The 18,456-nt window shown below is 36.8% G+C and overlaps 1 protein-coding gene across 1 annotated transcript; it reads left to right on the top strand.

Annotated features, from left to right (window-relative positions):
* Nucleotides 1-2,304: 2,304 nt before the first annotated feature.
* Nucleotides 2,305-7,191, top strand: slc50a1 (solute carrier family 50 member 1). The gene is made up of 6 exons (XM_032559542.1): nucleotides 2,305-2,518; nucleotides 2,731-2,808; nucleotides 2,896-3,019; nucleotides 3,354-3,515; nucleotides 6,178-6,297; nucleotides 6,386-7,191. The coding sequence occupies exons 1-6, from the start codon at nucleotides 2,451-2,453 to the stop codon at nucleotides 6,491-6,493; spliced, it is 660 nt and encodes a 219-aa protein (XP_032415433.1). The 5' UTR covers nucleotides 2,305-2,450; the 3' UTR covers nucleotides 6,494-7,191.
* The last annotated feature ends 11,265 nt before the right edge of the window (nucleotides 7,192-18,456 follow it).

Below are 18,456 nucleotides of genomic sequence, written 5' to 3'. Positions count from 1 at the left end.
ATTGACTGACTTGTACACTGGCATTTCGACATTTTCCAACTCTTCCAGAGCAATCTACTAAAGTTGTAGCAGGTTTAAAGGATGGTGTCTCAACACAGCAACTTTTAGTTCTTTCTAAAAGAACCATATATGTTCAAAGTTAACTTCTGGGGTCATAGAGAGATGTTTGAGGATAGTCCAGTATGTTCCTTTCCCAGTCAGTCTAGAGTTATTTAGGCTAGATGTTTTGAGTAATTATGCTTTTGGAGGATCAATAACCTGAAACTAATGCTGAGATTCTGTCAGTATATTTCTCTCCAGATAGACTTGATGGCCTCAAGATTTCATTGTTTTGTACAGATCCAAGGTTCCGTGTGTTGGATGCAGCGAACCAGCATCAAACCAAGATCTGTATCCCATTCTTATTCCACAGTAGGTTTGTTAAGAAGCTTAAGTTAGCTGACCAAGAAGCTCAAGTTTTTTTTGTTTTTTGAATCAGATGAACACAAATATTTCTGAGAATCTCTGGAGCTTGTTAAAACATATTTTAGAGATTTCTTTTCAATATGTTTGTTTTTCTTTTTGTCATGAATGAAATGGAGCCCCATTTTGGTTCAAAATACAGTGAATGGTGTAGAAGCTGGTTTTGGTTTCTTCTCTTCTGCATTATTCGTCTGATCAACCTCAGCTTGCGTTTCCTCCTCCGTCCACATCCCTGAAGTTTGGCTGCAGTTCCATGAACCTTTCAGTTTGAAATAATTCTAGTCACAAGAACAAACCAGACTAATGTTGCTTGGAGAAGATCTTGTTGTCTTTACAGCTACAATATTTCCTCTGAGCTCCCGAGAGAGCTCTCTTGCCCTCGCTTTCTCTGATCCTTGATGGACCTAATAATACCAAACTACAAAGTAACACGTTTAATTAAGCCTAATTACAAGTGATAAGCTTGAGGCACTTGTGATACTAATTAAGGTCAAATGGGCTACAACATGATGATGACATCTGCAAGGATTTTCTAGGGAACCAACTAGTCTGTTCCTATTAGGTTAGAATATATTTATAAAATAAACAGCAAATCATTTCTATTTGCAATTTTACAATATCACATTCAAAAATGCAGGTAGACAATTGTTTTTAAATAAATTAATTCTTAGGGATAATTAACCATTATTTCATTGAATTGTAAGGACACTAAGTCTTTGTTAGATACATGATTGTTTGTCTTGTTAAATAAAGCAGTAGCAACAAATTAGCTAAAAATGTTGTGCAACTAAATTAAAACACTTAATTGTTTAAGTTCTTTGTAAACAGACTGTGAAAGACTTGAAGAAGACTTTAAATTAATTGATGAAGATTCTTATAGACCCAAACAATTAAAAATCCTTGACACTTTTGTAGCAGGGTTACAGTATTTCAATTTGAGTTTAATCTCTTGTATGGCTCAGAAAAATGACAAGGTTGTCCTTACAAATGCAGTCCAGTAAGACTGATATATTTGAGAAGGCTAGTACTGTACTGGGGAAAGGAAAAACTGACTCTTAGAGATTTGTTTTAAAGTCGCACACAAGTCAAATTTGATTATTTTAAAATATGCTTTAAAATTTACAGTCTTCTGAAAGTTAGGGCACACCATTGCATATTTAGTTCAATGTTCACATATAGATGTCTAATCGAATTCTTTATAGGAATGAGTTATTTAATATCAATTAGACATGTGAATAAAAATGCATTTTCTAACAGAGGAAAAATTTAAAATATCCAAAAAGAAAAACTTCAGTGAGACACTTCTAATGCCACCCACAGTCTCTGGTTCTCGGTCTGAGGAAGGTTTTTCCTATTCACTTCCCTTCACTTTCAACTGTGAGATATTTGTAAGTTCAGCCTGTTTTAAGACACAGCAAAGCATCTGAGTTTAACATCTCTGCCAGCAGTAGGTCATATGATATTTATTTCATTTAAATGAATTAACTAATACACTGTTTAAGTACAGAATAAATAGTTTTTTCGACCTATTTTCATTTTGATATGAAACTGTATCTGATTACTTTGAAAATTAAAAAAATCCTATTATTGATCAGTTGATTAATTCCGGATTTTGTACTCCAAAGTGTAGCAATTATCTTGTATTTACTGTTGAATTAAAAGTTTAACTTTACTTCTTTGAATTATTGATCGCAGGTCCTCTACTGCTCGAGCAGGACCTTTACTTATCAGCGGCGTGACGTTTCCTGTGACGTTTTCTATCGTTTCAACATCCAATTGGTCAGTTCCACCCCTCCTCTAGTCGCACAGCCAATCAGAAGGCAGAAACACCGAGCACAATGATTACAAATACGGAAATCCTATTTGAGAATCCTGGTATCTCTGCAGCCGATATTGTTTTTCTGTACTTTGATAAGTTTTGGTTGAAATCACCGAAAGAGCCTGTAAAACAAAAGTGACAGGTGCAATAGATATCTGATCTCCACTCTATGGATTTGACTCAGCTTCTATCATGGGCCTGCATCGTGTTCACAGTCGGGATGTTCTCGACAGGACTGTAAGTTTTCTACAGTAATTCCACCCGGGTGGATGTTGGCAAATTGGTTAAAAAACGACATTAGTTTTATCACTAGTTGCAGCTGCAGCTTGTGCTGGTCTGAATTTAGATAAACAAACTCTAAACTTTTTATTGTTTGACAAAGAAATGCACTGCAGTAGAGTGCGTTTACGTGTATTTCTTATGCATTTACTTTATATTTGTGCTTCTAGGACCGACCTGAAGAAAATGCGAGAATCCAAAAGTGCAGACAACATCCAGTTTCTCCCCTTCCTCACCACGTGTCTGAAGTAACTTTGGTGTTTTTTGAGCCTTTCTCCATCATCTGCACCGATCAGTTCAGTTCGGCTCACCTAACGCTGCTCCTGTTTCCACAGTAACCTAGGCTGGCTGTTTTACGGCACTCTGAAGAGGGATCACACCATTGTCGTAGTGAATGTCATCGGAGCTCTTCTCCAAATCCTCTACATTGTCATGTATTTCCTCTACACTAAACAGAAGGTAATACAAGACATGGTGTAAAAATCAATCACATATGAAAATTTGCCAAGTTTAGCTTGAGTGGCCCTTCAAATAATGAGAAATAAAACGTTCCATTCTATTTTAAAATGGAATAAAAACTAAGATTTCCCATACTATTTGGTCTACACAAACACAGCAGCCAACAGGATGTACTTCATCTAATTGTTCCATTCAGGTGTGGTGCAGCAGAGGCACATCTAAAAGTTGCAGGACACCGGCCCTTGACGACTGGAGTTTGACACCCCTGCTGCATATAGAGCATTTTAGTAATCCTTTTATATGACTAATTATTCTGACTTTGTGTTTGTTCCAGCGACTTGTGCTGCTTCAGACTCTGGCAGCAGCAGCAGTGTTGGTCTGTGGATGGTTATACTTCACTACCGTTCTAACAGAGGGAGAGGCTCGACTCAATCAGCTCGGTCTCACCTGCAGCGTGGTCACCGTCAGCATGTACCTGTCTCCGCTCACAGACCTGGTAAGGCACATTATGGGCACACATATGAAACAAGCTTTTTATCTTTTTTTTCTAAAAATCTCTTAGAATTTTTAAGGACACATTTAAATATGATGGGATCCTGTGTGGCTGAGGCATTTTAAAATGCTTATCAGAGGAAATTTAGAGAGACCATTTAACCTAACCATCATGTTTTTGGCTAGTGGGAAGTAGTTGGGTACAGAGATGAGATCAGCTTTCATGATTCCAAAATTATAAGGAGATTGAGCAAAATGATGTCCATGGAAGACTTTCAAAAGCTTCTGGCACAATTTCACACACTTCTTACAATGATGTAGACCAAACTGAAATGTGTTGGACTGCTAATAAAGTTGGTTTCTTAATACTTCAAGTACTGCCGGAGACTACACCAGCAGTACACCATGAGTGTTCACAGACCAAACAAGGTAAAAATATAAAGGCCAGTTTCTCTAAAAAAAACATATAGTAAATTATTGAAGATGTTTGTGAAAATATTCTGTGAACTGATGAAACAAAAGTGCAACTTTTGTCCTGGTACATCTGATATAAAACTTCTGTTGTATTTTAGGTCAATATATCACACCTACCATTAAACATAGTGGTGGTAATGATATGGTCTGGAGCTGCTGGAGGACCTAGACCTTGTACCATAAAACATAGAACCATGAATTCTGCTTTCTAGCAGAAAATCCAGAAGGAGAGTGCCCAGCCATCAGTTTGTGATCTTTTGGGAGCAATTGCATTTTTAACATAACATGTTAGAAAGTCTCCTGTCCCCCCCCCCTTTTGATAAATAAATAATTGAAAACTCCCATTTTTTTCTCAGCTTAGGTTTGTCTGCATCTATGTATTTAATATCTATAAAGCATAAAGAGAAGAAAATTGTAAGGGTGGAAATGTTGGTATCTTTTGTAACATTACCATCTACTTAATGCTTAAACAATGTTAACTTACTGCTTATTTGATTGATGATTTAATTCTAAATTTAAAGGTAAAGATGCACTTTAACAAAAAATGTTTTTAGGCTGTATATTTTTTATAAAGAAAATTGACTCTATAAACCTCTATAAACATTTGTTACAGTCAATTGTTCTATTCCTCAATGAGCACCAGCCAGTCGCAGCTAAGTTCATATCCTTGAACTCAAATCAGACCCTATGTGCATCTGCAGATTTGAAGGAATACATATCTTGCTCTTTTTCTTTTTCCTTTCGTCACTTCTCATAATCTTGTAGTTCTGCCCTCCATCCTGTTTGTTTCCTTCCATCCATCTGCGTCGAGCTCTGAAATGACCCCCAGTCAGTTTCCTGCCTTTCATTCCTCTCTGTTTTCCTGTTGTGCTGATTCTCCTCTGCTTTGGTGCTTCGTCCACTTGGTAACGTTCTGTTTTTTCCTGACACTCTGCACTGAAAATACTAACACCAAACTTTTCTTTCAACCTAACCCTCACTAATCCTAAGATTACACAAAAACATCAAACAGACAGGAAATTTCACAAGCAAACTTTTGTTTAGCCTTTGTAATTGTAAGTTATGATGTAACCCACCCTGTAAATTGGTTACTGAGACTTTAAATGTAGATAAAATCACACAAATAGACAAGGATTAGGGTTTATTGTAAGCAGACAATTCAACTAGTTTCAGCCATTTCTTTGATTCATTCAAAAGACTTTAAAAGGGATAATTAGAAGTAAAAGTAAAGGAGACTATTTGTTACAGGCCTGCAGGTTACTTGAAGACGCACATAAGAGAGAAAAATAAAACTAATTTACCAAAACATTCTTACATTTTAAAATGTTTTTAGAAAGAAAGCACTAGAAACTGTTGACAGTTGTCTTTTTTTTTTCTTTTTTATGTTGACTTGAACCACAATTGTAGGAATATTTCACATGCTGTTGAATCCTTGCCAACAGGAATTTGTGCAGACATGAAGGCAAAAGATGAAACATTGTACCAGCTGTTGTGATCTTATAGCGGACTATGACTAAAAAGCCTGAAAAGTACTTTGTCATTAGTTGTTAAGGCAGGTTAATAACCTTCCCCCTGGTGTGTTTGAATTGGCACAGGAGAGTATAAAACCCCCAAAACTACAACCACAGGTGGTAGAATAGCCAAATATTGTCCTCAAAAGTAGCATTACCTCACTATATTTTTACTCAAGAAGAAGTCAAATGTTGTCATGCCAAAAAAAAATCTCATGTAAGTAGTTGAGTTTAATCTGACTTAATTTATGAAAACGGTGTAATCCTACAGACAAGATATAAAATTCTGTTCAGGTTCTGGTAGTCTAAATAATAAAATGAGTAAAAATAATTTGCATCATTACAAAATAACATGAACATGTATGTTATCATACATGCAAGTGAAACATATTACATTTTGAAGTTGGTGTTCCTTTCACCAACTACTTTCACACTTGCAATTCAAACTCGGACACACCTTTCTATAAATTTGTCTTTCATCTATATTTTTGGAAATGTAATCTTTCAAACAACCAGACTGCATGATTAAATTGCATCCTTCTACCAATCAGCAGTAGCTCTAAGTCTTGTGACAAAGCAGTTTTAGAATAAAGATCTTAAAATGGTGGTAATAGAAAAGACCATATGACCAACTTTCACTGGCATAGATATAAAATTTGCCTCTGTTGTTTCCATTTCCAGGTAGCAATAATCCGCAGTGGTAACGTGCAGGTCCTGTCCTTCCCTCTGACTGTAGCCACCTTCTTCACTTCAACTGCCTGGGTTCTTTATGGCCTGCAGCTAAATGACTACTATATTATGGTAAACTAAAGATATTCACACAGTCCATCCTACTTTCAAGCCAAAAATAAGTGATGTTGCTTCATGTTTTTCCTTTTGTTGTTTCCAGGTTCCAAACACACCTGGAATCTTCACCAGCTTGATCAGATTTTACCTGTTCAGGAAATTTGCCACAACTAGTCAAGGTTCACCTTCCTATAAGCCTTTGCATACATGAGGAGAAAAGTTTGTGAATAAAAGTGAAAAGACAATTCAAGCCTTTCAATTTATGGAAGAGGAGCTCTTCCATTTTTTTTTCACGCATATTAAGTGACACCATGTGTGAAGTGGTGACAACATAAATAATATGGATGTTTTACAAGGAGCTAATCTTATTTTTCTGCCGCTATATTTTAAAATGTGACCCTTGTTTTTTCTCTGTCGTCCCGTATGGTTGAGCTTGTTACTATGCGTTACTAGCATTTGCTGATATTTTTTTTTTCTTCTTTGTGATGTTGAGAAACGATTTGATGAACTGAACTCAGCATTATAGCCAAAGATTTAAAAGAATTCGACTTTCTCGACTGCTAGTCTATTTATATATATATTTACATAAATATAAATATTTTTGTCCCTTTGTACTTGCATAAGGAATATTTTGGATTATATCATTACATATTTTTCTGCACAACTTGAAGAAAGTTCTTATCTCTTCAGAGTGGATACTTGTGCCTTTTTATGTAGCCTTGTATATAGACTATGTCCTGCCTGTGGTATTGATATTTGTCCAGGAACCTTTTCTAAATATTTGGACCTATGCCTTTTTATATATGGGAAGGGTTTATTGAACTCACTTTCAAGGTCAAGCAGTTTACTTCTTTTTTTGTTTATTTTTATCATTTGTATGTGGAATTTAATAAATGACACTGTTACAGACTTTGTGTTCTTGTTTTTGTTTTAGAGACTAAATGTTTTTGGGGGGTTTTCTGATAGCTGTAATGTCAAGCCTGATAATCTAATTCAACACTTTACAAAAGTATTGATATAGTTTTTTTGTTGTTTTTTTAACTATGAAAATCGGAAAAGTGCACCCAGAGTTATATAATTTAATTGCAAATTAAATTCTAGTGAACTGTGGTTCTACAAGTACTCCCGATGGCTGACTAAAAATCCATGCCGCACTTTTCTGATTTGTATTTGTAAGAAAAAAAAAAACAAAGAACAAACTATCATTTTCCATCAGTGTCTCGGATATGTACTCTTGGTTTATCACAAAAACCCAAATTAAATAACTTAAGTTTGTAATACTCGTGTGATGGTGGAGAAATACTTTTGCAATGCACTGTCTACATGTAGCTGATCCCTACATGTAGCTGTTATATTTTTAAAAAAAGTCACCCGAATGAGAAAGTTACACTTGACCTTTTAATTAAGAAGATTTGTGCTTTGTTTTGTTTGCAGTAATGAGCGTTCACGCACATGTGTAGAGAGAAGCATGTGTGTTATTGGAGCGGTTGTACAATGGAGACAAAGGCCCTTTGATTGTGCAGAAGTGCAGGGAGGCTTGTTTGCGTGAGTGTGTCGATACAGAGAGGGCAGTGGTGGGAAAGGCCACGCCAGAGGTTCTCATCCCGTGTGTGTGTGTGTGTGTGAGCGTTACGCTGGCCTCTCTTCCTGAGCTCAAAGATCCAGCCTCAGACAGAAAACACACAGAGATTACATAGCCTTGTGCTGGAGTGTTGTGTGTAATCTGAGAGAAAAGTGGAGGTAGAGGAGAAATGAACTACAGTTAGAACAAAAACAGGTGCAAAACAGTAAAGGCTGGGACAACAGAGAACCCAGCTGAGATGTTTAGCCTTGGCTCATTTTATTTGGGGTCACTACCTCCTGACTTTCATTTGTAAATGCTCCAAGACGTACATTGAATGTATCATTATTATACCAAGTTTTAACACTAAACTTAATACTAAACTGTTTATTGTTACACTGTTGACTTAATGGTAAGTAGGGCAACTCTGTGGCTCAATGGTAGAGTAGCTGTCTTGCAATTTTAAGGTTGTAGGTTTGATTCCAACTTCCTCCTGTCACTTAGCAGCAAGCTGCCTACCAATCTGTGGAATGGTGTGTTAGATAAAAACTGTCTGTGGTGTATAGCGCTTGTAGTACCATAGCAAAGTGCGATATAAATTTACTCCACTTAATTACCGAGTCTCAACATTGTGTGTCTGCCTTGAATCTTGATGGTGTACAATGAAATTCAGCTTTTAGTAAATAACAATCTCTCATCATCTGTCTTCACATCAGAAACTGAACATGTAAAGGACAGCATTATGCAGATTCGTCCCCACAAGTTCAGATAATTCACTTACAATATGTGCCAACAGAGAAGAATAAACACATTTAAAAAGGAAATAAGTAAATAAAAAAGTTGCACAAGTTTCAGAAAATATATGAAATTGTGATTATGTGATTTAACCAACTAGTTGTTATGGACAATCCAGGGACAACAAACTCATCAGCAGTTTCACTGATACTCTTTTAAATTAGAAACTCCCACATAATCTCAGATATTTAGACATTAAGGTCCTTCCTCTGGACACTGCACAGAGCGAACACTTGATCTTACCTTGTTCTGATTGTTACAGTTTGTAAAACTTACAACCAACAAATATCTCATGATCTGGTTGGAGCCTGAATGTATTTTTTTTTTACTGCTTCAAAAGGAGTTTTGATGGTGAATAGCACCCTTGTGCTGATGAAATACACTCCTAGGCAAGCATGAACACGTCCATGAAAGCAAAAGTTTTGGCACTTTGCTTGTCTGAAACATCAGGTGTGTCCAACAACAACGAAGAAAAACATCAGACATAATCTACTGGAAACACCTGTTGCTGTCAGTCAATCTGGACAAAGTAAAAGTAAATTCAAAGTCCAACAAACTGGAGTTAAAAAATTATCATAGAGATGCAGAAACTCAATCAAAACAGGAGTTAATCTCAGAGATCTCATTGTGAATTGTGAAACTACAAAATTTGCTGTCACTGAGAGGTTATGAAGTAACTACCAAAGATACGAGACGAGTTAGGCTTGTCTGATTGGTTCTAAAACTTCTTTTCCATAGTAAGAACGTGACAGGACATGACTGTTTAGAGCAGTTGCATCTGACAGAAAAACAACACGTCTGGAACAACGTGTCGGTAATATTAATCAACACTGGAGACGCGTTGGCCATAATGCTCAGACAAGCATCTCGTATTAATAATCAAGCACTGCAGTGGAGGGATGATGGTTTGTGCTTGTGCTGCTGGCATGAGGCAAAGCACCCTCCAGTTACTGAGCCAAACATGAACTCCTTTAACTGAAATAATATTCAGGACCTTGAGAAAATTGCATTAATAAATGTCTGCTAACCTGAATTAACTGATCCAACATTGTAAGGACATAGTTGGACAGAACTCCACATCAAAGATGTTTGACAATGACTCTGTGACTATAAACAGAAAACATTAAGTTTTCACTACCTGAAAATCTTTCAATCTGCTTTGCGTTTTAGATCATTTTTACATTTTGGTTAACTATGCCTTATACATCTACAGTTGGGTAAGTCGAAGGATGTGTAAAGCTGTGGACCAGTTTCTGAAACCCTTTAAGAGTGTATGGTGTCATCGTCTGAATTATTACTTTATCAGAATTCATAAAATCTTTTCAAGTCATTTACAAAGCAAATGTTGTACCCGTAACAGGCAAACAGTTTCAAATCTTACAACTAGAAGATCCTTATCAACATCAATTAGCCTATGAAGTTTGGATTTCAGGTTTCTGATTCAGCATTTTCTTTTCCAAATCCAAGCGAACATGACTTGGAGTCAAAATGATTAAGACTGGAGACAACAAACACTTAGCCAGCGGGACAACAAGGTGGGACATGATGGCGCAGACGGGTGAGTCAGAGCTTAGATTTAACTAGGGATGTTTGTGAGCAGGAATTAGTCATTTAGGAGGAAAAGGAAAGGGGGTGTAGCTGCATAAAATCAGTAAATGATGAGCCCTGGAGAAGATAAAGGAGTGTTGATTGTTCTTTTTTCTCTGGTGTGGAGAGATAAAGATCATTGATGTCGGAGAGACAATGCCACGGAGTCAGATAGACTGAGCAGACACGCCCCTCATCAGACGCCATGGCTTTGTTGTGAAGACACAGCATGCAAAGTGTCAGGCAGGAAATCAAAGTTCAGTCTTTACGCTGGTCAGTGCACGTCTTTGCTCCACAGCCAGTTTACAACACCAGATGTGTGTGTGTGGGTAGGAGTGCGTGGGGGGGGGCGCGGGCGTGTGTGTGTGTGTGTGTGGTGGGACTTGAGGGGGGGACAAGTAGCTGAACAATGAGAAATCCCAAACAGGATCCCTCTGTTTCCTGATGCTCCTTAAACAACACACACACACACACACACAGTCCATCTAGCTGCACAGATCCCTTTAAATGTATCACACAGCCTTTATCTGTACTGTATGTTGTGTCTCAGAGAAACTCCCGCAGGCTCCCTTCACTAACACCAAGTGTGCATTCACATGCCTATTTATATCCTTATGGGCAAACTCTGATCTATGGGTTTTGTTTCCACCGTAATTACACACAGCAGAGCCTCAGCTAACGTGCAGTCTACTTTCAGACAGTGTGCAAACTCAGCATATAAAACACACACGCTCACAGAAAGCTCGCAGGGAAGCAGTCAGCAGCGTGTGCATATCAGTAAAAGCACACCTGTCCCAGCTGCTGTTTTCAAGTGGACAAGGGATAAAAAGAAATGAGCTCCCCCAGTTTTCCTCCAGGCCCTCCCCTGCAGCCCCTGTCATCCTCGACCCTCAACTTGTTTGTCTTTATCGTTCCCATGGTCAGTTATTGTTCCTGCTTCTCCCTTATCGCACCTCACTGTGTTTTGTCTTTTTGCAAGTCTTGTAATCTCTTATCTGATGTAGTGCAGAGGTTCAAAACACCGCTAAAAAAAAGTAAATATATGGAACTTGCTCAAAAGAATTGCTTGAGACTGGAAAAGAAAGCTTTAATTAATTAATTAATTTTAGATTTTTTTTGTAGTAGTAGTGTAACTTTCAAATGCAACTTGTGTTCTGTTGTTTTCAAAAATACTTTGCAACGTCCTTGTGTTTCACCTTGTGCTGATGGGCTTCATCAAATGCGTTGTTGTTTTTAGATTATGTTTTGTTTGCTTTTATACTGTAATTTCTGAATCATTAAAGCTTGGTAATGTTTCTTTGCTTTGTAGTTGTCGTTTTGTGAAACGTTTTGGACATTTTATCTTTTCCCGAAATGTTTTTGTTTTATTTTCATGTTTTGTGTTATTGTTTCCTATTTTGTCTAATATGGATTTCTGAAGAATAACGTATTGCTAAATTTAATTGGTTCTCATTTGTTTTTTTTTCTCAATTCACAGTTTATGTTTGAAATCTTAAAGAAGAAACATAGAAGGTAGATATTTATTAAAGTACACATATAAAGAAAAGTCAGATATTCAAAAGTTGAAAGGTTTGTTGAAAGATAATCCCATAAAACACATACAACATGCATTTGGAAACATTGCATGGTTTTCTCAATTTATTTTGTCATACTTGATAGATTCAGATTTTTTCAATCATGTTATTGTCAAGAAAAAAAAATCATGTTGTACTCTTTACACTTTTTAAATCTACGTTTCTTACATGCAATTTGTGTATTATAGAAAACAGAACATTTACAGCAGGATTTTGAGTAAAGTTCTGACTTGGTCAGGGAGGCAGAGGACTCAGAAATTCGCATATGAGAAATGATACATTTGAACAATCATTGACTCAAAGCAAAGCTTTCCCCTCCATCACCTGTTGCTGCACTGTGCTGGTCAGTCTGCAACAAACATCCCTTTGCTATGTCCTGCAAGACAGACAAATTAAGTCTAGTTGCAAAAACAAACTCTTTAGCTGTCAAGCTATAAGCTGGATGTCCACGAAGGAGAAAGCTGCAGGCTGTCTGCTCGAGCAGAAAACCTGACAAATTATCCAGCTAACATAACCTTGTTATACTTTTGTTATTCTAAAAAGTGCAGAATGGCATGAAGGACTATTATAAAGCATAATAACAAGTTTATCTGTAATCTAACTGCATTTAGAGGATGCCTATTGCTATTTTTTTTAATTAGAGCAAAAATAATTATTTTTACTGATTATGTTACTATTAATTTAGCAGTGGGAATAATTGTTTTTTGTAAGTAAAGGTAATGAAGCCATGCTCTGGATCTTTGCTTCAATGATGCAACAAAACAGGTATCAAGTTGATCCATCTCACCCTGGAACCTGCCTAGTGTGATGTCACGTTGAAGCACAGAGACAGAATAAATGATGTGTCAAGCACATTGTGGTCTTGGCTGCAAAAGGTTGAAAGAAAACCACTGCGGAGACGGAACCAGAACACCATGAAGAGGGAACAATAGTGGCTTTTTTGCGCAATCTCAGTAAAGTCTCTGCAGGACTGGCAAACAACACAAATGCAAAACAGTAAGAAACTTTTCAAAAGGTTCGGCTGAAATGTTGGAGCAGCAGAGGAGCAGATACCAAAGAGTTTTCTTGTAAGAAAAAAGTAAAAAAAATTCTACTGTTATTTTTAATGTCTCTTATTACATTTGAGAACTTATTATTTCCTAGAATGGTGCTGAATATAAAAAGTTTGAGAGCCACCGTTTTTATCTTATGTAACAGATGCATATTGTTCCTACCTACACTGATCAGTCGTTCATAGTAGCTACGGTGCCTTACAAAACTTAGTTTCAACTCTTTTTTTTTTTTTCCAGAAATAATTTTTTTTTTATAACAAGTTTGTGGACTTGTTACAACCACAAACAAGTCTGATCAGTAACTTTTTCAGAATTTTGATAACTGACAAAATGTGAGGAGCTGTAACCTTCATGTTTTGTACCTTCAGATCTACAGTGAAAATAAGAACTGCCAGACTCAACAACTCAAAGTTTTAGATGTAGGAGCAAAAATGTTTCTTCTTACCTATAAAAGCAGAAAATCACTCCAGGCTCTTTTGATATAATCAGACTGCTCTCTCAAACAGAACACAGATTAAAAAAAAGTTCCATCAATGTTCAACTTCTCTCTCACTTTCTTTTTTTATTAGTGCCCAAGTATCTGCACACACTTCTTGTTTTATATGCAGTTGCTGCTTTATGTATATTTATGGCAAAGCATTTCAGGAACCTTTTGATTTTATGATAATCGTTTTCTCCTCGGAGTTTGCAGGTTGTGCAATGCCGTGTCTGCCCCGAGAACTTAGTGCATGCATCAGAGGTTGGAAACAAAGCCACCTTTCTTTTTCTGCCCTGCACACATGCAGTCACATAGAAAAATTTGACTCTTCAGGTCCTTCACTTTTGCCAGCTGCCGTTAGAAGACCTTTGCTCTACAACCAACTGCTGCCAACGTGGGAAAAAGAAAAAAAAAAAAAAAGATTAACAGGGAGAAGCCCCAGTCTATCTGCAGGGCTTGACTGTGGTTCGCTGAGAGCTGTCAGTCTTCCAGATCGTTTTGCTTCCATCTCCTTTTTCCTCCTCCTGCCCCGTCTTGCTTCTGCAGCTGAAGCAGCGAGTGGAGTGATACGTGGACAGCTAGTCATTAGGCTGTCAGAAGAGTCTATGGAGCAAAACTCTGCTGGCAGGGATGAATGTACACATTTCACTTTGGGTATTCATCAACTGTCAGGTATCCTTCTGTTTTACCAGCCATACATGTGTGAGAATCACACACATGGGCTTGACAGCAGGGAATCCAATAAAAGCAGAGTCACATGTTTGTAAAGCGTCATTATATGACTATAGCTTAATAATACGGAAATCAAGCTACAGAAATCTTAGTGTTTATGGAAATCTTAGTTTTTTGCTTTCTTTTTAACAGAAAAAAAAGTACAAGCGTGTATTGAGGTTGCAAGCCAACATTTAATGACTTTATCAAGTTAATGTATTCTTGTCTAAAAATGTCTAAAAATGACACACAAACAATAAGTAAATATCCACGCTACCCCAGGGACCTTCGTCTTGTCTGAGCTCGCCTTCCTGTTTGGCATCCATCCACAACAAACACTTGTCTTTGACCTGTGTGCGTGTGTGTAGGCGTGTGTGTGTGGCTTTGAACATGCTTTTCATGAGAGCAGGTGGAATTAAAGTACATGTATAAGGTTCATAGCAATGATTAAAAAAAGTAAGTCTGGAGGTTTTTTATGCAGAGGAAGTAATGAGTTCTGCCCAGCAGTTCCACCAACTTTCCATGTTTTGTAAAGAGTTCACACCTGTTGGAGCTTGTAGAGGCACTGGTGTGTTAGTAAAGGGTGTGTGTGTGTGTAATCATTGTGTGTGTGTGGGGGTGCACATGTGTGTGTATAGAAAAATAAAAACTTATTGCTGTAGAGATGCTGAGGGCAGGCAGGAGTAACAGCTGTTTGGAGGGCTTTTAGTTTTTTATACATTTTATAGTACATCAGAGATCAAACTGCCCATGAAACATATTTACAGGCTGTCTTGGATAAACAAATATTATTGATGAAACTTTGAGTCATCTAATTTCTTCAGAAATTGTAAGACTTGCATTTTATTTCTATATCCTGGAAATTTCTTTTTTTGTTTCCCTCATATTCTAATCAGTAGAGTCGTCACAAGTGTGAGTCACTGATGACTTACCTCAGCTGGAAATTCCTGTTAAACAGTCACGTGTGGGGACCTACGCAAACGGTCATTAATTAATCTGATTTTACTGCTGTTGTTGTTGGAGGATTCAGGTCTAAAAAAATAAATATAAAGAAAATGTAAAAGATAACCCTGTGATTTCATCAGGTTTATTAAAATAAGAAAAATAAAATAAATAAAATCAGCGTCTCTACATTTAACTGAACAATTTATGAACCAGAGTTTTCATTTAATAGTCTAGGGGCTTTTAATAACTTTTACATTTAGTAATCTATTACTTTTTTATTTCCTGTGGGGCCTATGCAATGTGACACAGAGGTCCAATTCCCTCACCCACTATAACATATGAAAGAGAAAAGAATATATATCAATCCACAATGAATATGAGCACTAATCTTCACAAATCAGCAAATGACTACCAGGAAATAATTATTGAATAAAAAATAATGTCTATATCTACAAATAAAGCAGTAATTAAGCGAGAGCTGAAGAACGATGCTGTGACAAGCAAAACTGGTAGAGGGCAAACATTTAACTGTTAAACACAGTGGAGGATTTATGATGCTGTGGGCCTTTTCCAAAGACCCTGCAAATCTTGTTAGACCAGTAATATAGAGTTTTTGAAATCTAGGACAGAAAAAGAGAAAATAGATCATCATGGATCTCTCACAATTATACAGACAGAAATAGTTCAGCAAACACAGAATCAGCCTTCCTTAGATCATCCCAGTTTCCAAACAGTAATCTAACGTTTGAACCTTGTGAAATGCTATAGGGGGAAAGTAAGTGTTGCTGGACTAGAAAAAGAGGATTGTACAAAAACCGAGGTACCAATAGGTGTGTCTTATGTTATTTTGTTAAAAACATTTATTTTCTATTGAGGATTTTTCTTCCATTTCATAAATGTGCTCAAGTAAAAAGTTCAGTTTTTCTAGAGTTACACTAATAAGTGTAGCTCACACTGTCAAGACAGCAAAGATGTTGAGTTTTCATCTTTTGCGATAATATTTATTTGGGGAGGTTACTCAAAAATCAACATAAAGTAGAAGTTTTTATATTTTCCTAACCTGAAGTAATTAAAAACACATACTATATCAACATAAGTTCAAAAGTTGTTTTGAGCCGTACTTTAGACTTGTCAACACAGATTTGTAACCAGACCAGGTGAGCCTGGATGGACCTGTTGCGTTTTTCTCCTAAAGGGTGAATTCAATGTTGTCCACAAATCAGAAACAATGCTTCCCCCTACTGGCCATACTTATTTCCACGCTGCATGCTCTTGAATTTCATTCTTTGGTCTGTGTTTGTAAAACCTTTCGTGACTGTGAATAATTTTGGTGTTGTCTAATGTGATCATGCCTTTGTAGAACATGCCTTTCTGTTACTTTGTCTGGGTAAAGACAGTCTGTTTGAACAATTGTCCTCACTACAAGTTCTACTGGCTCTCCTCACCTCATTCAATGCTGCAATGCAGAACCACAGAGCCGTCTTACCAAATCTCTCTCTTCTGCTGGAGGTTTCAGGTGTCTTGATGAGTTTCCTGCTACTGTGCAAAACAAGCAGATTAAATTTGAACCCAGTGGCCCTTTTATCTGTTCCAACAGCTTCTGGTTTACTCGTGTGATCAAGGGGAGGCTTGTCCTTACACGCAGCCTGGAAAGGCTTTCTCTTGGATACAACTTTTATTTTCTATGACATATAAACAAAAGTTTGTTTTACTAAACCCGTTTTGTTTACAGTCAATCACCATGGGATGATTTTATACAGAAGGGAACAGTTCACCCTTCAGCTAGTTTGAGCAAAACATGTTGTGACTTCTTGGTTTTTGGGTAGGTATAATGCAGGTGTTGAAAACCGCAAGCTAATTAATTAGGAAAATTAATTAAAGGAAGGGCAAGCTGGGCTCTGTTTTATATTGTTCTCCTGAATACCAAAAAAGGTCAAAGCTGCAGTATGACCCTTTTTAAGTATGAGGGGTTTTTATGGATGTCTGGTCAATGAGAGTTTAAAGTAAACCGAAGTCATTACCTTTTGTAGAGGTCAAGTAAAGACTTGAACCATGTGGAGAAAGGAAGACCTGAGAGGATATGAGGACTTGTTGGTGCAGGAATATTCCAACAGATATGGGAGAGAAACGTTGTTAATAGGATTAAAAGCGAGTAGCATGGTTTTTGGGTGGATGCAGTGTGTAATGGGAAACCAGTTAAGTTCTTGAAAGATAGAAGTAATGTGGCAAACAGATATGGCCAGCAGGAGAGTTATGTTACGTAGGTGACATTAAGCAGACTGGGTTACTTGATTTATCAGAACTGTGTGCTAGTCAGCAGGATTCCCAGACTTCTGAAATGACAGGAGGAGGAAACACTGGAAATGTCAATATTAATAAAGAATCTTTTGGCTTTGGAAAGAGTTTACTTTGAACCTAGAAGGAGAACCTCACTTTTATCCTGGTTTTAAATGGGGAAGCTTAGAAGGATTCAACACTTAATCTAATCAAACATTGAGGAGGAGGAGTGCGTGGGAGAGAAGGAGGATGGTAAGGTAGAGTTGAATGTCATTTGTGTAGCAGTGAAAAATTATATTTAATTTGCAGAACATGTGGAAGGAGACTCAGATAAAACCAAATATTTACATTAATTTGGATTGAAATTTTCCTTTTTTGAGTAAATTGGGATAAGCTAAAATATTTCTATTCTTTATTCATATTCAGAATAAGGGATATTGGGAATGTACACTGAGACCACTATATGTTCAAGCACTTTGATTTCTAAACTTTTTATAGGTTATTTCAAAGCTTGTAATCAAACTGGAGGCACACCTGTGGATGACTTTTAAGGCAGAAGCTCAAACATTGTGATTTTCCCACTAGTAGCTACATCAATTGCATCAAAAGGAATAGATACAAGTTTTCAGCAAACAAAGGAATTTAGTTGAAGTAAGTTTCGACTCAAATCACAAACTTTAAACAGTAATTCTACCAAATGGTATGTAAGTAGAAAAAAAATCTCTAATTATTAAAATTATTACAGCATTGTGTACAAAAAAGGGTAATCATAACTGACTGAAACCAGGTAGTTTAATCTGTTTAAATGTGAAACAATGAGAAAAGGCAATGTGTCTTTATAGAAAATATAAACACATTCTTGCAGATCACATATTAGTTTTCTTTTTAAACTATGATTATGAATATTTGTGATACTATTCAAGGGAGGCATGTGACCGAATATGTAAACCAAATTTCTATTTCTATGAACAATAAAGTTTTTATCTTATCTATATAAAATGTTTGATAAGCAAGAGGGCACTGAGGACAGAAACTAAATGAACACAGAGATTTTTTGATGAAATATATTATGGATATTTCTCAGAAAAGGATTTATGACTTACATCTGTGCACACACCTTAGCACAGGGGCAAGGAAGATAAGTAATTTATTGATGGCTATGGCTTTACTCATCTTGAAAATATTGACATTGTG

This window comes from Xiphophorus hellerii, chromosome 3 (assembly GCF_003331165.1).
Source record: "Xiphophorus hellerii strain 12219 chromosome 3, Xiphophorus_hellerii-4.1, whole genome shotgun sequence".
NCBI lineage: Eukaryota > Metazoa > Chordata > Actinopteri > Cyprinodontiformes > Poeciliidae > Xiphophorus > Xiphophorus hellerii.
The sequence above is the reverse complement of the archived record's forward strand: the minus strand, read 5'-3'. Positions and strand labels throughout refer to the sequence as shown.

What these genes read in the sequence shown, in the direction of transcription:
- slc50a1 (XM_032559542.1), top strand. Translation starts at nt 2,451, where the DNA reads ATGGATTTGACTCAGCTTCTATCATGGGCCTGCATCGTGTTCACAGTC. An exon ending in TCCTCTACACTAAACAGAAG is followed by an intron (nt 3,020 to 3,353) that starts GTAATACAAGAC and finishes TGTTTGTTCCAG; the next exon opens with CGACTTGTGCTGCTTCAGAC. An exon ending in TAAATGACTACTATATTATG is followed by an intron (nt 6,298 to 6,385) that starts GTAAACTAAAGA and finishes TGTTGTTTCCAG; the next exon opens with GTTCCAAACACACCTGGAAT.